At 27.2% G+C, this 21838-nt stretch overlaps 1 protein-coding gene across 1 annotated transcript; it reads right to left on the reverse strand.

Annotated features, from left to right (window-relative positions):
* Syx6 (Syntaxin 6) lies at positions 1 to 20834 on the reverse strand. Its single transcript, XM_016074316.3, has 8 exons — positions 20544 to 20834; positions 13764 to 13930; positions 12711 to 12805; positions 9203 to 9250; positions 9021 to 9122; positions 7452 to 7558; positions 6244 to 6338; positions 1 to 2999 (listed from the first exon to the last, which is right to left on the reverse strand). Exons 1-8 carry the CDS (start codon positions 20576 to 20578, stop codon positions 2923 to 2925), a joined length of 726 nt encoding a protein of 241 aa, XP_015929802.1. The 5' UTR covers positions 20579 to 20834; the 3' UTR covers positions 1 to 2922.
* Between the last annotated feature and the right edge of the window lie 1004 nt (positions 20835 to 21838).

A 21838-nucleotide genomic window follows, 5' to 3' on the forward strand; every position in this document is an offset into this window, starting at 1 on the left:
TTGATGAGTTACATAAATTTATTAACAATTACATGCTTCAAAATATTGACAACTTTATACTAATTACAAAATAATGTATGTCTTACACATACAACAGGTATTTTGGCATTACTAAACTTGCTGAATTATCGAAAAATAGTTAATAAATAAAAAATCTAATAGAGACTAATAAGAAATACATCACAATATTTCACTCATTAACAAAAAGTTAATAAGTTATGCAGTAATTATTACTTTTTGAATACTTTTATAAAATAATATTATCGACATATTTGAGACACAGATTAATTATGCAACGCATTTTAAACCCAATAATACATTAAAAAACTCAATATCAGAATCTTTTACACAGATTTAAAGGTATGCATTTTCTATTAAAAACTTTGTTCTAATGTTTAAGTTGGAAAAAAAAAAGTTTTTAAAATGAAAATATTACCCTGTAGAAGAAAAAATGAGTAAGGAAAAAAGGTAAAACAGATATGGTGAAAAATTGGATCATACATATAACATATGAAAGTTCTTAAATCAGCTAAGAAACTAAACATTTTGTAGAATAATAATATAAACCTTTTACAAGTATACAATCAATTCACTATAACTCAAATATGTTAACATGTTAATTGTTTTTTAAAAAAAAGATATGATTTTTTATAGCTGCAAAAAATTGGGAATAACACCCTAAGACAAGTAAACTTATGGGCAGTAAGTAAATTTGTTATTCTTTGCTCATATTGTTTGCATTGTCAACAATAATTGTACACTTAATTGCATTGGAATCAGGAAAAGATAAGAATCAATGAAGCTCTAAGCATTTATAATTTATCTCCATTTTTAATTCACCATGTTTTTGATGAGTTTTGTGTTTATCATTTATTGTTAGTTTGCAAGGAAAAAAAGATTATCTTCAAATATGCCTAAAGAAAAGTTAAAAAGTAACAGAAGATATAGCATATATATATAACGATAACGTAAAAGTAGAGAATTTTTCTAAATAATTTAAGATAAAGATCCTTAAATGATATATATTCATAAACACACTGTCAAAAAGACAATTGCTAACATTTGAAAATCAAAGCAAATGGTAGATGACGTTTTTAAAAGGTCAAGGTTTGTCGGCCCTATCAAATGTGAGAAATAGTAAATTAAGTGTAAGATAGCATTTTGTTATTTATATCAGATATGCAATTATCTGATATAAATAACACAAGAAGTTAAAATCAAACAAAATACCTAAATATACACAGAAAATATAAATGCTTTGCTTCAGATAACTCAATAAAACCAGGAATATTTAGAGGAGTAATTCTATAATTTAAAACTATCCTTTATAATTTTTAGTTTAAATAATGAAGCATTAAAAAAATACTTTGAAAAATAAATAAAACTGCAATTAATACACTAAATAGTTCATTAAAGCATTTTAAATAGCCAATATTATAAATTATATGAAGCTATTTTGAACTAATAAAATTATATATATATATAAATTCAGGCCAGTAATAACTACATATATATTAGAATAATCATGAAGTATAGATTTGATATGCTAGTTTTTTTCAATTACTTCAATCATATATTGATTTAAGAATTAATCTTTAATTTTGATAATTGCATTTTGTTGCCAACAAAGTGAATAAAACATTAAGTTGGTGTCAAAATTTCTCAGAAATATAAATGTGGAAGGAAAAAAAAGGGCATAAGAAAATGCATTTATGTTGTATTGATTCTAGCTAAAAATGTAAGGTGGCCTCACTTTTTCAAAAATATACCTGGTTTGACTTACAAGGTGAAGTAGAAATTTTATAAGGAGTCATAATACAAAATAATATTGTATACCTGCTTATGAAGTAAAGCTCACCTGCAGCGGCCAGTTGTTGGTCTACAGGGTCATGGAGGTAAAACCTTCTCAGTTTTGAGAGAAATGACATAATAGTGGCTATGTGATTAGTATTGTGTATCAACCACCCTTACTTCCCACCCAGGCTGTTAGTCAGATAAACTTCAAGTCATCTTTGAGGTTAGAATCCCTGTTTCACATGACAGTAAAGTTCCTAAACAACTTTACGATAGCAGCACATAATTGCCTATTCTTTCAATAAACTTTAATAAATATTTATTCTAGCTGAGCAAGGAACTTGAAAATGTTTCAAACTTATTTAGTAAGCAGATAAAGTTCTGCAATGCGTAAGAAAGTTTTTCTAAAACCTAGCAGAGAGCTACACATGGACTGTTAAAAAATTTCTTCACCAACCTAATATTATTATTATTAAAAAAGAAAAAAAACTTGATGGGTTTAATGGTAGGAGGTTAAATGAGAAAAAAAAGAGTGCAAAATACATGGATTTTTATTTATGTATTGAATGCAGAAACACAATCATACAAAGCTGCTTAAAACAACTAAACTTATAATCAACATAATTATGTCAAAATTATCAGTAAAAGGATTTTATTTTATTTAATCACAAATAACATACATAACTATATTAACACATTTTGTAGTAAGATAGATAAAATAATTTCAACGAATAAACTTGTCTTATAATAATAATAAATGAATAAAAACAGGGTCGAAATCCAAAAAGGGAAAAATTAAAAACTTGCAATTACATTTTCCCCCAAACAAAAATGAGATTTTAGAAACTACTTTTTATATAAATCAACAACTCCTTATAAATAAAAATATTCCAATGTCAACAAAAAACAAGTTTCAATGAAAATTAAGCTCACAACCAAAGACTAAACTGTTTGGAATGCATGAACACATTAGAAACATTTTAACAACAGTTTCACATTTTCTCTAAACAAAACATACATAACTAGTTAAAAATCCATAAAAGTGTTAGTGATATATAATCTCTATATATTGGATGGCAAACTCCTTATTTACAACTCACTGCTTAAATAAGGATGGAAATTTCTTTTTCACAGAATGAAAAATAGAAGTATAATTATAAAAATGATTAGCAGCAAAACTCCAATAGCAGTCCACTGCCTTTTATCTAGAAGAAAAAGAAGTTATAAATACCAAAATGAAAACAGCTAAGTTACAAAAAAGATGAAAATTCAGCAGAGTAGCAAGATTTTTTTATAAAGGTAGTAATATATTGGGTTGTTCAGAACGTATTTCTTTTTTTTTTTTTTTTATGAAAATGAAAGATGGTTTTGTTATAGTGAATAAATATTTTATTGAATTCCAAATAAATGAATAAATATTTTATTGTTCATTCTGGTTTAATGCCTTTGGTCATATTTCTTGCAGTAACATGATTCCAAATTCATAAAAGTTTTGTTCCTTGCTGGCGAAATACAGATCCAGGTGACTTTTGACTTCCTCATTAGAATCGAAGGTTTTACCATCGAAAAAATTATGCAGAGATCAAAACATTGTTGTAGACAACCTATTTCTCATTCCCAATGATGATGCATATTAAAATTGGATAATTTTTGTACGTCCAAATTTGTTTTAGAAGCAAATCAAAGGCATAAATGGGACCGTACAAATTTCTTTTGGGCAGAACAGGAAGAACCCATATGTCGAGATTTGAAATTAAAATAAATCTTAGGCATTTCAAATTGATATTAATTGTTGAATTAAATAAATTTGATCTCATAGCAACTTCAAGAGTTGCTATCCGCTTATTTAGCTTCAACTGACGTAGTGGATTTTAAATGATGTATCAAAACTTTGCAAACCAGTTTTGGCACTAGCATACTGTCAATACAGCCTCTCCACACATGTAGAATAGTTTTTTTCCAGCTGGAACAGTATTTTTTATCTTTTCAACAGTAAATAAAATAAAATATGTCGTATTTTACTTTCCATACTTGAAAGGGTACTAACCAAAATCTATAGCATCGAATCAATCGAAATTTTTCAGAACAAGCCTTGTTATACCTGCTGGCTTAGGAGAGAAATTGGCAGTGAAAAAGTGTAATTACTTTCCGAAGAACCCAATACATTAAGAGAGAGATACGTAACCATTAATAAAAACTTTATTCATTATATATTATGAAATAAATCAAATAATAAACCTTACAAGAAAAGAAAGAAAATAAGGAAAAAGAGTGCGACATAAATAACAATTTCATGAAAGTCAATAACTTCCAGCGGCATTAATCACTTAAAAAGATTCAAATAATTCTTTTCCAGATTATTAAATATTTTTTTGTCAAGTTTCCAAGAATAGATTTAGTAGTTAACAGTGAATTATACTTTGCCTTGTTTTAGTGATTTTCCTTATTTTTAATTTTGGTTGCAGATCATTATTTCAAAACTTCCTTTTTACTATTCTTTGAACTACTTTTCGAAGTGTCAAAGAAAAGAAAGTGATATCAAAGAAATGTCAAAGAGTGATATCACAATAGCTGATTCACTTTCAGCTATATTTGAAGCAGATTTTTTAAGAGCTTTATCATGAGTGTGCAAATTTAAGTGTTTGAGTCATAAATGCCTTTCTAGTAGCCATTTTAGTTAAAACAGTTTTTTTCTCAATTGCAAAATATACAAATATACATAAAAAGCGAAAAATCGTGAATCCATAAATTTTCACCTCTGACGACTTAAAGTAAAAAGAACACCGTTGACCTGTATAATATATAGTTGAAACAGGGGTAGAAATTAAGAAAACATGCAACAGTGTCTAAAAGTTATTATTAACAAATAGGCATTTGAGATTTGTTTACATTGCTCTATAAGAATTTTTGTTTAAAAAAAAAAAAAAGTTATCAAGTGAATTGATATAAAAAATCACAGTACAAAGAATGTGTAATATTCATAATTATGATGAAGTAACCGATTTTGTAACAACAATATAGATCAAAACATTAAACTAAAAATAAAAAAAACTATAAAAGCTAGGATTGACTGAATTTAAAGCATTTATTTAAGAAAAAAATGTATTGATTTGGATCGATTTTAAATTCATTAATTTAAGTTAAGGATGCACAAGCTATGGCCTGTGTGCCAAAACTGTCCCTTGAAATTCGTGACTTGGCCCCCTGAATAGATTTAATTATTAATAAAAAATACATAAAAATTAAGAGAAAAGTTTTTTTTTTCCAGCTTTGAAACAAAAATATTGCTGTATTAGAAAAAGTTACTGGTCATCTTGCTTTTTAATTTACCTACTATTTCAATGCAAGCCTGAATTTGATTGCAAACATTTCATTTTTCAAGTTTTAATCATAGAAAGAGTTCAATGCTTGCATGGAAATGTAATTTCCTTACAAATTTTACAAGTTACCTTCAACTAGGATCTAAATATGCATTACATTTGTACGATTATAGTTTTACTGTAATTGAGGAGGCCCCTAAAATTACATTTTTCAGTTTTCTATAATCTGCTATAAAAAAAAGTTATGCATCCCTGATTTAAATCTAAAAAAGTTTTTTTATACAATATAATTTACTATGACATTTTAAAGATTGCAATATTTTTTAAAGTCTGATTTTATTCAAAATGATAGTTTTACCCCAAGAAATAATAGAAGGGGGATGTTTGTAAATTACTATATGATAAAAAATATATAAATATAATATATTATTTATTATATATAACAATTACATATATTTTTAATAATATAATAAATACATTAAAAATACATAATATGTTAAAATATAATAAAGAAAAGCAGTAAAAAGTTACATGAAACTTTTAAATAACAATATTCCATTATCTGTCTGTCAAATAATTTCTTTTTATTAAACATGTATCAATTACATCCATTTGGTTTTAAAATTATCTAAGTATAGCTAATTATAAAACATATTAACTATGTAATTAGTGTAAATAAATAATGAAATTAAATAACCAATTGATGAGAGTGTTAAACTTTATTAAAAATTATAATTTTATTCTGTAGTTAGTTTATGGTAATGAAATGATAATTTTAATTGGAAACATTAAATATTTAAGCTATAATACAGTTTTTAAATAATATATATAATACATTTTACTGCAGCTATGACTGAATAATGTGAAAAAATTAATAATTATAATAAAAAATAAATCTGATACAAATAAAGATCAGATTGTTTTGATTTTTCAAAAAAGATCAAGATTTTCACCAAGCCTGAAAACAGCATACCATCTCTTTACATTTATTGCTCTGGCATAAAAGACTAATGATAATTAGTTTAGGGTTGGCCTAGGTCAAATTTTAGTGGCTCCAAACTACCTTTAATTCCAAGCCATGTTGAGCAACTTTAAAATAATAAAATAAATAAATGAAAGGATTTCTTACCACTGGTCATGTGTAGAGCTTTAGCAATTTTACCAACAGTTGCATCCATTTTCGATTCAGTAACCTCCATTTCATAGCCCAACTCATCTAGCATTCTACATTTAAAAGAAACATATTTAAAATTGATTACAACATTCATTGGCAAAATAATAATAATAATAAAAACTAAATAGAAAAAAATAAATTTATTTTAAAATCTCCATTAACTGACCATACTAAAAATGGTTGACAATTAAAAAATTTCAAACAAATTCTTAAAGTACTTAGAAAAAAATTCTTACATCTTGAAAACTCAAATCAGTATAAACACATGCTATTAAAGCATATTTAAAATACAAGACTTAAAAAAATGTACAGGAAAAAAAAATTAATTCATAACCAAAATGACCTAAAGCAAAAAACAACCAAAATTGCATTTGTCATCAACTTCTTATCTCTGATAATGATTGTTTAGATTACAAGACCCTGCCATTCTCTAGATGGGTCCATAACACTTACCAAAAAATAGAAGGAATTATTGGTACATAAGCACAAAGCCTACAATACTACTCCTTAACTTAAATCAGGAAATGTCTTTTTTGAATCAGTAATTAGAATAAATTTAATCCTCTAATATTATTCCCACTTCTTTCATGTATACTAGTTTTTCCACTTGCTCAGTTATCAATGAGAAAAAAAATATGGATAATTTATTTCACATCAGTCCGTCTAACTATCACTAGACCATTATTAGTTTGAAACATAAAGTACCTAACAAAGGACGTCATATGATGAAAAGAGCCTTTAATTGTTTTGTCTTCCGTGTAAATATTTGCTTAAAGTTTTGTTGATATTCAAAACTAGGAATGAGGCTCAACCAATTTTGTAACTTTGTTGCCTGTTTCTTTGGGTGAGAGGAACAAATATGTTTCAAAACCAATATGAGCTCAGATTTAAAACAAAGTTACGGCAAATATTTACGTTTTGGTTATAACTCAATTGATTTCACTATGTCGCAAACTGAAAAGATTACTAGTAGTCCAGTGTTTTAAACAGAAAATATATTTGTAAAAAAAAAAAAGGACACTGTTTGACATAAATTAAATTTTAAGATGAAAACAGAAGATGAAACACAAAGATAAAGAAAACTCTCCTCTCATACAAAATGGTATTAATTTAAAATTAAAGATAAGCATCAGAAACATTGAAATACAGCATAAGGAACTTACACAGATTGTTCCTCCAATTCATTCCCTATTTGTTTGCTCATAGATTTTAATGTACCAACTGTGTTACCAACTCTTTCAATTTGCTCTTCTTGGGAATCAATGATGAGCTGAGTGTGAAATAAAAATATTTCAATTAATATAATATATTTCAATTAATATTATATATATTATATATATATCAATTATATATATATATATCAATTAATAATAAACTCATTAATATCATTAACTCTAATAATATCTATTAATTACTAATTAAATGATCTCATATGAATTCATGTTAGAAAAAAACATAGCAGAAATAAATAATTGTTCTTTTTATTGAAGTCACTAATATATAATTAGAAATTTTGTATTTGATGAGAAAAGAGCTGGAAAATTACATTCATGATTATAGACTTTTGAGGCCTAACATATTACACTTAAATTGATTTGAATTCTAAGGTAAACTAACCAGTGAAAGAAAACTTCAGCTTCGCTTGCCTTTTAAAAAATCATATTAATTTCAAAATTTGTAATTTTAGTTAAATGACAGTGTCAATATATTTGTTACTAATTGCAAATTATGTAAAAAAAATTGTAGAGAACTTACATAATATTGTTTTAAAGTTTTGGAGGTTCAAATAACAAGTAGTAAGAAGACCAAGTGAAAGAACAGCTCTTACCAGTGAATGAACACCCAGTAAAGGAACACTTAATTTTGGTTATTTTTTAATGCTCTTTATAAATTTATAAGCCATACAAATATTTAAAAACAAGCCTATTCTTGAAATTATAACATATAAATACTTGGAAAATGTTAACTTTTTTTTGCAATCATGAATTGAAAATTAAAGTGTCAACATATTAACACATACTGTTCATTCACTGGGAAATCTATGCCCAGTAAAGGAACATGCCTTTACAAATAGATTGTTATGTAGTTATTACTAGACAAGCATGAACATTGACCAACACATTCTCTAAAAAATGACTTGTTTATTTGTAATTAACAATTATGTTCTTCACAGTAAATTAAAAAAAGATTTTTAAATTATTCAGTATACATAGTTTCCTTCAATAGAACAAAAATATGTAAACTACAAATGGTTTGAATAAAATTTCAAAATTTTCACAAGACATGTCAGTCTGCAAAATATGTTTTAAATATTAATAAAACAGAAGCATTAACTATAAGTATGCATTGATGAAGTAAAGGCAGAGCACTTTTATTAACAAAGAAATATTATCATCAGAAATATTGCACATTATTATTAGAAACAGCAGCAAGTGCATTAAGGATCAACTTCACCAATTCACGTTAAATTATTGCTTCTATTGGGGATTAATGTCAAGATGTTATCTTCAGATCTAGTTAAATATTTATATCTGTCTAGATACAGACAGGCAAAAAATATATGTCTGATTGGAATTTTTACATGATCAGAGAATGTTAGGCAATATAATTTTTGGTAGTAACATAAATAAGAATATTATATTGAAGCTATAAATGTATTATATTGAAGCAGATAATCTATCAAACTCTTTGAATTTAGAAGCAAATGTTTGATAATTGATGTAAGCTTTTACCTGCTGAGCTTGTTGGGTATCATCAATAAAATTGCTCTGAGTTGGGCTTTCAACTTCATTTTCTAATCGAGTGTATTTAGCATAGCCAGTTCCAAGAAGGCCCTAAAAATGTATAAATTTTTTTTTCAGCAATGCAAAATTTTAAATTATTAAAATTCTATTTATGGTAATTTTATAATTACCTGGCGTGTTTTCTTTTCTTTAGTTTCAAACATTTTATCTCTCATTAACTGTAAAATAAATAATTCAGTTGTGTTAAATTAAAAATTCTATAGAAAAGGAGAGAAAGATTCATATCTTGATAGAATACTATTCTTTTACAGCAGCTTTTAACTTTATAAAAATGCTTGAGGAATAATCTAAAAATTTAATTGGCTTTTGTGTATTTCAAATATCTTTTTGATAAAACAAAATCCCTCTAGTGCCCAGTTTTTTTACTTTCACCAGGAAGGATTGAACTAATTGTCCACGTAACTTTACAACTGAAACTACTATTTACTTACCAAAAAGTGTTCCTAGATCAACAAGCACGCATAAATTATCTGTACATGATTGTTTATGCTTAGACATAGAGCCTTAACATTTTAAACAATGATATTTTAATCTAAAAGATGGTTTAGGGCACTAGCGGTAAGAAAAAAAAAGAATAATAACTTTATTTTTGAATAAAACAGCAATGATTATCTAACCTCATTAACATGAAGGAAACAGGAATAAAAACTTTTTTTATTAAATGTTACAGCTGACGTAAATAATCTTCAATTTAACTCATAACTTTCAGTACTTATACCTTAAAACACTATATCCTGCAAAAGTTTCAATGCCTGGTTTAGTCTTCAATTCTGCTGCTTATTTTTTATCACCAACTGAAAAATCTTCTAAGTTTAGTATTCAGAGAGCAATTGAAAAAAGGTGAAAAAGTAAATTGGTTTAGCAATAAAACTACCCCTACAAAAGAAAGAAAACTATTACCAGAAAAGAATATGTTGACATGCATGCAATAAAAAAATAATAGTAAGACCAAACACCCATAGCACTGTAAGAAATAAGAACTAAATATGCTAAGGAAATAAAAAGAAAAAAAATAGCATTAATACAAAATAAATAACTTGCATAAAAACTAACAACTTAAACAGAAAATGCAAATTTAAAAGTTTAGTAATAAGTGTAGGGGAGAGTAGGCTAAGAACATGTATCTCTATTGTGAAGAAATTATGTTCTCTAGTGGGCAAACTCCGAATTACATATTACTAATCAAGAAAAAGAATATTCAAAATTGAGTTTGTTTTACTATGTAAATTTTCTAATATTCTTCTTCTTTTTTAAAAGTTATCCTTATTTATTGGTCATTGCAGCTATGAAAATTATTTTTAGTCCATCTTATTATACGTTTACTAAAGCTTCATATCCTAACAAACAGTAAGGATATAGTACTGTTTTGTTTTGATAACCTTTGCTCTTGGGGTAAGATTGGGTACCCCTTGATGTGTGTTTATGGTGGGCCCTTAAAAGCGGCAATGCACTGGAGGAAGAATCTACACCTAAGGGTGAACGGCTACATGGGTCACAGGGAAAAATTTACTGCAAAAAGTAAAAACCTTTTGTAACATTTGATCATGCGATCAGGTTTTCAAGTAGTAGGACTCAATCTTAATGTTCTGAAAGCCTAACCTTAAATAACTTAAAAGTTAATTAGTGCTGGTGACATTTCAAGTTACAAAAATCAAACACGAAAACACATTTTCTCTGAATAAATTTGTTTCTTTTCTCTCAAGGAACTTGGATTATTGACCATTAAGTATAAAAGATAGCCGTAATTTGGAAAATATAGTAAAAATTGTTTAGGCAAGAGAGTAGTTCCAAGATTGATTTTGGTACCCACAACACACATTGGTGTTTCCACTTTTTGCATAATTCGCTATATCACCAAAACCAATGAAGTGAATCAAAAACTTTTAGAATACAATTATAAAATTATTTATAAAAAAATAAATTTTAATAAAAAACAAACTTAATAAATCATTTACTACTGTACTGATTCAACAATTGCCGGAAAAAAATTTTACTCTGAGGCATACAAGTTTTTACACAAATTCAAATTACATAATTTTAAATAACTAAATCCAAAACTTGAAAGAAATTGGCCAAGTAATTTCTAAAAAATAAAAATTTGAAAATACTATTTCCTTGAGATGGCAAAATATGCAAAAAGTGAAATTAATAGCATCATACATTAGCTCACTCTTCTACCTAAAAAATTAGTGACTGCAATTTTGCAGATCGCAGCTACACCCTGGGGGGGGGGCGAATGGCTTCAGTGTCTTATTTTGTATTTTATTGAGTTCTAGTACATGAAAATTCCATCTATATAGCTAAAGTTATTAAGCTGCTTGCTTTTCTGCTGCGAAAAGTCAAAGTTGTTCCACATGCTGGGTTGTATCATTAGAATTTGCATTTCAAAGTTGGTGTCATAGTTGTTAATGTGCAATGTTTTTAGAACTATTTCGAGCTTTAATTCAACATTAATTTCAATATAATTATCATTATGGGAGTTAGCAAATTTAATAAAAAAATCTGCTAATGTAAAAATAGTGAGAGATAGCAAAAATGAAATAAATATTTAAAAAGCAAAGCCAACAGGAAAAAAAAAAAAAGATTAAGAAGGGGAAGAGCGATACCTATTTCAAGAACACATTAGGCTCCTAAATATTACTTTTTCATTCATATACCAGAACAAGCTCTATCACATGTGTTCAGTTTAAATTCTGACTATGAAAGTCCATATTCATTAACATTTTTAAGATTATGTCCAAAATAGCACTTAAAGTAATTACAAATACATACTTTTCAAGTACTGTAAAAACAACTAAGTTTGAATAGTAGAAAAATAAATTTTAAGTGTATTTTTTTAAATTCATATTTTTATAAAAATTGATTCTGCTTCATATGCAATTAGTAAGTTGCTTGATTAATTGAAAAAAAATAGGGCTGCTGTTCTGTAATGTTAATTTCCAAGGTTTTGTGTGTATCTTTTTGGAGAAAAGCATTCCGAACATCTGCATGATACATCAGGACATAAAATAATTTTTTTTTTATTTTGTGATAACTCTGATATTAAGATTTTGTCAGACATGTTTTTGCATCCCGAAAACAATTTATTTATTTTAAAAATTACTATTACACTACATATTTTTTAAAACATTTTAATAATAATTAATCAAATGTGGATAATCAATGTGAATTGGAATCAATATGTAGAAAGCTACGACATGACTGCAAAGGGTTGAACATAGAGTACATAGTTAATAAATTATACTTTCACTATAAATTAGAAAACATGTCTCATCTTCTAAATACATCTTTTTTACTATCAGTGAAAATATAACATTTATGACAATAACCTATAAAAAATTATAATTAAAGATGCACACATAAATATTCTTGATAGCATCATTTTTAGTTTGTTCAGGTTAATGCATATTTTAGCTTGCTCTAATTATTTAGACAGATAAAATATTGCAGATAACACATACAAATCAGTAAAAGTGTGAGAGTCAAACTAATTATATAGCAAGTATTTACTTATGCTTTTTATTCCTTGTTTCCACATCATTTAACTACAAATATAAAAGTGCTTACTTATTTTGGATATTTATGTGCATCGCATGTTAAAGTAACATAAAATAATACCTGTACTTCCTCCTTTGTTTTGTCAATAAAAGCCTTCCGAGTATTGATTTCTGTACAGTCAATTTTAAACTTTTTAGGATTCTTCTCAACAATAGCTGTGTTTATTATTAAGTCAAATGAATATAGAATAAAAAGTAGCTACAATGAGTGAATATAGAAAATGAATTCAAAATCATGATTAAAAAATAAACTATACAATATCATTAATAATTCAAGAGATAGGTATTTATAAAAATAATGTTACTAGTGTGTTGTAATACTTTTTTACGATTTAGAAAAGTAGAATTGAAAAATTAAATTAGGGTGTAAAAAGCTTAAACATTTTTGAACATGAATCATTAAGTAAAAAAAAATTATTAAAGATGTATGAATCACATCGATTGAGTCATATGATGCATATCTATGAAGTCATCTTATTCAAAATATTCTGTAAACCATAGTGTTAAAATGAACTTAAAAATATGCCAATTCATAAATTGTGCAGTATGAAAAAGTGAATTAAACTCTATGTAGCCTTTGAATTTTTAGAATAATATAGTTTTCAGATACACTAATTTGACCTAAATTTTAATTATAAATTCAGTTAGTTAAAATAAAAATAAGTTTTAACTTTGTACATTTAAATATGCAGTTTAAAGTACAAATTCTTTTATACTAAATATTATTAAACAATTTGGCTTACACAGATAATTACACAAATTTTATTTGCATCATTAGCTTAACTCATGTATTATGACTTATTTGTGTAACATAATTTTTAGGAGGTTAAATATAATTTCAGAAAAGTAAAGTTTTTTTTTTTTTTTTTTTTGGAATTATTAAGTAAAGGTATTATGGTACTCAAACAGTTACTCACAACAATAAATATTATAGGAAAAAAAAGTGTTTATAAGTATTTAGAGTTAGTATTTACTATATTATATGATAAAATTACACAAAACAATACTAAGTGTTAAATTTAAAATGCATAGTAGGAAACAGTTTCTTTATTAAGAATAATGAAAAATAAATTATTAATCTTATATACTTAATGACTTTGTTTTATAAGGATACAAATAGTTTCTTCGAGATCTTCTAAATCCCATTCAATGCTACGAAAACTGTTTTTGAGCTCAGTGGTGGTCCATTCTATTTCTTCCTTGCTGATTAAGTTTAAATCCTTTAGTTCACTCCAACGTTGATATAAATCTTTCGTTTTATTTACAGCTTCCACAACCTCACTGAAATTTAATTTATAAGTAGTAAATATAAACAGTTACAAAATGCTCAAAAGCATATTAGTATTTATAAACACACATATAAAATAAAAAAACTTCTATTTGAAATTACACTTAGTTTTCAGCAGGGTTGGGTTTTTGACGTCAAAAAGTGGTTTTTGACATGACAAGGGTATAATACTGGTTTAAACCGTCGAAAACCCGTCAAAAATGTCAAAAACTGAAGTTTGCCAAGAAAATATATAAACTTTAAAACTACCAACAGTTGCCATGCATTAGATTGAAATTTAATTATACTATAGGTAATCAGCAGGTTTTAAAATATTTTTTAATTAAAATTAAGGTAAAATAACAGATTTAAAATCTCAGAAATTTATATTCAAATGAAAGGGGCAGAAAAATTTTGCACAAAAATTTTTTAAATATTTATATTTAAAAAAAAAATTTTCTTTTTGATACTTAAGAAAATTAAAAGTTTATTACTATGCATTTTTGACATATAAGGAACATATAACTAATATTTATAAGGAACTTACAAGTTATGTTGTATAAATACAAACTTGATACAAGTGCATAAATTTTTTTTTTTTAATGTTATACCGAATATCTTTATTATCCAGTATGTTAATTTGAATTTAAAAGTAGTTATATTTATGAATAATGATAAATATTTTTTTTTTTTTTTTCTAATGGCAGGCACTGAATTTGAATCTTTTGCCTATACTATGCCAGAATTGTTGCTCATTTCGCGTTACCCAGTGGGCACCTGTGAACCAAAGTCACGGAGGCGAGCAACATTGCCCACGCCACACTGCCACAAACCCGTTTATAGGGTGGGCCACATTCACACATCATACACACACACACACAACAGAGGACAGCACAAAGAGAGAGAGAAACATCCATGCCCAGAGCGGGATTCGAACCCGCAGCCTACGGCTTCGTAGTCAGGCACGCTAACCGCTCGGCCACCAGGCCGGCATAATGATAAATATAATTCATATTGTTTATTACACTTGTATTAAGAATACAAATAATGCATATCTTGAAAGCAAGAAGTAATTATTCAACAGCTGAATATTTAGATATTCAACAAAACTATATCGTATTCAGCAAAATGAAATTCACAAGTATTTGGATAAACTAAATTTTCAGCATAGTAAATTAATAGGCTGAATATACTGTAAATCGACACTAACTACTCTGTGTATTTAACAGAAAGCACTTAAATTTGTATTGTCTTATGTTAAAAAGATTATTAAGAAGATTTAAAAGAATATTAAAAAGATTTTTCTTTAAAAGAAGATGTCTAATGTACAAAACTGCTAATGTTTATCTTTAAAAATGTCTAATTTTTAGTATAATCTATACTATACGCTAAATTTGGTTATAAATAAATTTCTTAATAATATCACTGCAGATTTTCAATAACACATGAAAATGAATACATAATATTACAAAAGATGTGAGTTTTAAGTACAAGATTTTGGTTACTATTCAAAATATAAGTGTTTCTTCAAAATTTTAAATTTATTTTTTCTAGAACATATTTAGAAACACTATCCTTTATAAAAAATATATAAATTTTATGTATTAATTAAATTTCACATATGAATATAGGTTTTTTGACATTTTCGACGTGACGGTTTAAACCATGGTTTAAACTGTCAAAAACTGTCACATGTCAAAAACCTGCCAACCCTGGTTTTCAGCCAACATGGTTTGATTAAATGTTTACTAGTAGTAACTTATTCCATCCCACTTCCAAAATATATAAAAAATGAGTTTGGATAAGATACTCATAAATTGCTGAGTGGATCATTATAAACAAGTAGGTCTGCAGACCTTGGTATACTTAATGGTTTTTTAAGGGAGTCGGATAATGATGAGTAGTCTGAGAAACATTTGGCACTATGACTTACAATTTATGAACTTAATAATAATAAGCAGTTCTTCCATAGCCTATATATTTATGTATATACAGTCGAACCCCGCTATAGTGAACCTGGGATATAGTGAACACTCGGATGTAGTGAACTTTTTTAGCGGTCCCGTCCGTATTCCTATTTAAATAATGTTATTTTTAACGCTTATAGTGAACAGCTTAGAACTTAGAAACTCGGTTATAGTGGACTCAAATTTCATTTCTTTAAATATCTTTTTCAGTCCTCCATCTTTAAACTTGTAGGTGTTGGGGCTGAAAATGAATGCATTCCTATAAAATGTGTCATATTACTCTCCTTTATGCTTATCACTTTTAACTATACTGTAATAAATGTGAAACAGATCATTTATCTTATACTCCCCCCTCCCTGACAAGCCTCGCTTTCTCTCTTTTCCCCAAGCTTGCTCTACAACTAGTTAACTTGGCCACCTGCTGAATTTTTGGAATTTTCTTATCTGTTCAAACCATATTCTTTACAAATCACCCCTTGACAATCAAAAAGGGGAACAATTTAACTCATTCTACAGCTGCTCTCTTCATATTCTTACATTATCTATTTGAGACAAGATTTTTATTTCAAAAGCAGTGAAAATGGCAAATTCTCTTAAGAGAAAAGCGTTTTCGATAGACGACGAAGTTAAAATTGTAAAGCATATTGATGATGGAACCAATCAATCGACACTGTGTAAGGAATTTTCCTTGTCAAAATCTACAGTTACTAATCGAAGTGCAATTCTTGCGGCATACGACAAAAACATGGTTTCATCGAAAAAACTGCGTGGAGCTGAAAGAGAAAACGTAGAAGATGCTTTGTAAGATGGTTCGAAATCTTGTTCAAAATGTAAAAATCTTGCATTCTTTGCACATTGTAGATAAGAAAATTGATGAACTCAATTTAAAATCAAATTGTGTTCAATCAAAAATCACAAATTTTTTTCATAAAAAGTGAAAATAAAACTAATATTTAGCGACGTAATTACTTTTTCCATCAATTTTTGCTTTATTATCTGTTAATTAGTTAATAATTTTTTTAAATAACTTATGCAAAATTGAAAAGCCAATTTTCAATCATTCAACTGTCTTATGCAAAAAATATTCTTCAAAAAATTTGGATATAGTGAACCATCGGTTATAGTGGACACATTACTGAGTCCGCAGGCGGTTCACTATAGCGGGGTTCGACTGTATATATTTGCTTAATTTATGAATTATAACCTAGAGGAAATTTCTTGCATTCCAATCAGCCAATCGCACCCAATTGGCAAATGAGAAACCAAAAAATAAATAATTAAATTAAATTTAAAAAAAAAGAATAGGTAATATTCCAAGGGTAAAACTTATAGCAATTCTAGGAAAGCCTGTACAATATTTTTTAAAAATTTATAGCATGTACAAAAACACAGCTGCACCCATTAATATCAGTAGAGATGAACATTTGCAAATATCAAAATGTCCCCCAAAGAGTCAAAGTGATTTTGGGGAATTAGATACTTTTAAATTTAAATATTTGCAATAAATTTTAGGAAAAAAAAATTATGAATCGATGTAGCTTGAAGATGGTTTCAAATTGCACAATTTCAGTATGCCCTATTTAGATTTTTTCTTCTTTAGTAGGTATTTCATTTGTCAAACCTTACTGGATTTTTCCTAGAATCTTTGACTGTTTAATTTAATATCAAGTACATTTGGCATAGAATATCAGCCTATACAAACTTATTATTTAAATAAAAATAAAAAAAGATTTTCTAGTAAAACATAACATAAATGAATATATTTTTAAAATATTTGAGGTTGCCTAAAATTACTAACTGGCACAAACTACATTGAATGGTATTGAATATTACAATCATTTAACACAGTGTTTCCCAAAGTGTGGTACGCGTACCACCAGGGGTACGGGAACAGTTTAATGGGGGTACGCGTTCTCATGCGAAATATCTAGCAGCAAACAGAAATTTCAAAAAATTTTATTTAAAAATAAAGCTAGCCATGAAAATTAACGATTACATATTTTACTATTGGCTATTTTTTGCAGAGTTAACAGTTAATAATTAGTGGTATCAACAGTCAGTTGTAATTTTTATCTTTTGTGCAATTTTCTTATTGTAAAAAATGCATTCATTTTTTAATTGGTGGTACACAGCGTTACGAAAAATTAAGAAAGGATACACAAAAGTCATAAGTTTGGGAAACACTGATTTAAGACATCAGAAATAATATTAAAAAAAACTTCAGATTTTTAAAATCTGGAAGCTTTCTAAAATGAAATAAACTTTGCATGCACTGCATTGTGTAGAAGCACAAAAAAAAAAAAAATATTTTTTAAACAGGATTATGCTATATTGAGTAAGAAAACATTCTAACAAAATGTCAAAAAAAAAAAAAAAAAAAAAATGAATAAAGAAATGGAATAACATTAATAAACAATGTCTGAAGCTACTGGAATTATAAATATTTTTGTAACAAATATTGCCATAGAAATATTTTTTCAATTTTTGTATTAATTTACCTACTTTTTAGTAACAGTATGAGCATTTTATTAATAGTAACAGCTATTCCATTTTTGGTATATAATACAAGGCGTTAAAATAAGGATGATCTGTTTGTCCTATACCACTCAAATCCACCACAAAATAATGAAAAGTACTACTTCTTCAAACAAGTGCAAAGGAATGGTATACTGATTATGCTTTTATGTTTCAGTCTATGTTTCTTGTCACAAGATCTTTATTCTGTGTTTCTTCAACGTAATTTTGAACGCAACATTCTTTTAGGTTTTTCCTCTAATTTTTTTCTCTTTTGTTTTGCTTTTAAAATAAATTATAATGTTGTTCTATTTATAGACATGTATTGTAACATTAAACCTGTTCATTAAAACACATAAATTTTCCATGAAATAATTTGGAACTGTTAATTATTGGGAGTACAAATTAATTCGGTCCGTTTTTTTGTGGTCAAAAATGCATTTATTTCAGAACAAAATGAATGAACAGATTAATCAAAGTATTGTCTATCGCTGGCTACTACTATTTCCCATCTCTCAGGCAATTTTCGAATTCCATCTCGAAAAAATGTCTCGTCTTTAGAGGCGATCCAAGTTAGGAGCCAATTTTCTATTTCTGCAAAAGAAGTGAACTGGTGAGCTGCAAAATCATGCTGCATCCATCGGAACAACCAGTAATCAGAAGAAGCAATGTCCAGTGAATACAGCGGGTGTGGTAAAATATCCCACTTGAGCGTTTCCAAATAATTTCCTACCACTTTTGAGACATCAGGCTGATCGTTATTAGACAGAAGAATAACTTTGTCAAGTCTCTGCTCGTATTCTGCCCTTTTTTCTCGTAATGCACTGATCAAATAAATCAATTGTAGCCTATACCGATCGCCCGTAATAGAATCACCAGGTTGTAGCAGCTCATAGTATACAAAACTATTCACCATCTATCATTCACCAGTCTTGAAACGTCGAAATCGTTCCCTACATGATTTATCAGTTGGAGCATTGTCAACATAAACTTCTACAAGCATTCGATGCACTTTTCTTCCAATTAAAGCAGAAACATAAAACCTCCAGCAAATGGTGCTTCATTACCGCAAAATTTGACATATTCAACAAAGTAAAAAACAGGGTTTTTGTATGAAATTCAAAACGATATGAAATGAATATTATTGACAGATGTTTAACTTTTTTTAAAAACGGACCAAACTAATTTGTACACCCAATAGTTTAGAAAAAAATAGATATTGGGTGCATGGGAAATTGGTTTTTATTAAATTTGTAAATTTTTTTTATTATTTAAATTTAATGCAGCCTAATAAATGGATCAGTGAAAATGTGTAGCTATAAATAAATAAAATCTTCAAGTAATTGGTCATTCTTTTACACCAGTGATTAAAATTTTCTTACCACTCTCGCAATACCTTTAATGCACTGCTTATATTGAAATACTCTATAAATGATACAATTACAAAGAAAGGTATTTTTCCTTTTCGCCAGCACAGGCGACAAAGTACCCAATGCAAAGTTACTGGGAGCAAGTAAATTAAACTGTTTCTTAAATTATTTATAAGTTTTTTGTAAAATTTTTAATGTGACAGTTATTTTTTTAAAAAATTAACAAAAAATAAAATGGCTGAATTTACTTATACCAATGAAATGGAAAAGAACCAAAAGAAATTATTGGAATTGTCAAAGCTTCACACAAAAGTTTGAGTTGTATAAAGAGTTTAGGAATAAAAAAAGCAATTTTTTATAACTCTAAAACAACAAGCTATGGACGACTAAATTGATAGTATATAGGTTAATATGAAGTTATTTTGCTTAAAAAAAAAATCTTTTTCACGACTTATGTAAGCGACAAAGTATAATTTTAGCCCCTAGCAATCATCAAAATTAATGTAAACAAATCTTAAGACGAGAACCAATTGCAGAGTTTAAAATTTTCCCCTAAAATTTAAATGATTCCATCTTTAGGAGAATTAAAAATATAAGAATATTTAGAAACAAACTATGTAATTTCAGTAAGTGATTATTTTTAGAGAAAAATGAACAGGTACACTTTAATTCAATATGGGTATATTCCTTCATAACAGAATTTTAGAAAGCTAATTTAAAAAATATTTCCTTAAACAAAACATACATAATTATGAATTATACTTTAATTATCTTACTTTTTTACAACGAAAAAAGGATCTTCAACTGTCATATCCTATCTGTTTTGCCCATTCAGTCAATCGTTAGAAGTACATGTAATAATATTTTAATATGCTAATTGAGAAGTTTTTTTTCGATAAAATGGTACGAACTAGTTTTTTGTCGCTGTATAACCTTTGCAACGCAATAACACATACATCAAATTATTGCATAAATTGAAGAGGAATTTCGGCAAATAAATACGAGCAAGCTACGTAACTTGTGGCCATGACCACGAAGGTGTGTTTTCCTCTGAACTTCAAGCTCATATTGATTCGCTGTCTATGAACTAAACAGATTTTTCAGTTTTCGATCATATATTTCAACAAACTCCCTACTCTTCTTGAAAATCAGTTTATTCGGATTAAGTTGAAGAGAAAAGTGTATCAGTTGCGAGATTTAGAATGCTCGTAAATTTAGGAATGTGATCATTATTAAAAATTATAAAATTTATTCCCTGTCTAGATTTTAAAACAGACTTTGAAAAATGACCTGTAGTTGATATATCAATAAAATGAAACCTATACGTTTTTCGTTTATTTTTTTTTAATAATAACTGTGACTGTGCAATTGTCGATCAGAGAGGCAAACCACAGAGGAATAAGAAAGAGATTCCACTCCCGCCTATCAAGCGCCAAGTTTCGCTCAGTAAGAATAGTCTTAGTGGCGCCATCTATTGCAATATAGCTAAACTAATTTCGAATATAAGTTATACTCTTAAATTTCATTAATAAGTACCAAAATATTTTAAAATTCACTATTCAATCAACAATAGTTTATAATATTTAGGTGCAAAATTTAAATTGCTTTAGTCAATGACTTACAATTTTCGAAATCATTAGTATTTAAATAAAAAATTAAGGATGATATTCTACTACATCATAAAAAAATGAATGATAAAAAAACAGAGAAAAATTTCTATTTAAAATATGATTTAGAAAACTAGCAGCAATTTTTGAAAATCTTTAATTTTAAGGTTAGATGGATTTTGTAACAAATTATTCTTGTTAAAGCTTACATTAAGACAAAATTATTTATAATAATCTAGAATTTTATTTTGAGAATTAAAACAAATATTTTAAAAAGTGAAAAATAAATGTATTAAATACTAAATTGAAGGTGGGATTTAAAACTTAAGTGAAAAGAAAATTTAAAATTGTCAAAATATGCATTTTGACATGTTCATATGAGGTATTTTACAACTGCATTGGGAATTAAAATATTTTTATGGAATATTACTGATAAAGAAAAATGGTTAAATAATAAAAACAAT

Source organism: Parasteatoda tepidariorum, chromosome 4, assembly GCF_982258835.1.
Source record: "Parasteatoda tepidariorum strain Cologne lab strain chromosome 4, Ptep-v5.0, whole genome shotgun sequence".
Classification (NCBI taxonomy): domain Eukaryota; kingdom Metazoa; phylum Arthropoda; class Arachnida; order Araneae; family Theridiidae; genus Parasteatoda; species Parasteatoda tepidariorum.

What these genes read in the sequence shown, in the direction of transcription:
- Syx6 (XM_016074316.3), bottom strand. Translation starts at nt 20,578, where the DNA reads ATGACAGTTGAAGATCCTTTTTTCGTTGTAAAAAA. An exon ending in CCTTTTTTCGTTGTAAAAAA is followed by an intron (nt 13,931 to 20,543) that starts GTAAGATAATTA and finishes ATTAAATTTCAG; the next exon opens with TGAGGTTGTGGAAGCTGTAA. An exon ending in AAACAAAGGAGGAAGTACAG is followed by an intron (nt 9,251 to 12,710) that starts GTATTATTTTAT and finishes TTTATTTTACAG; the next exon opens with TTAATGAGAGATAAAATGTT.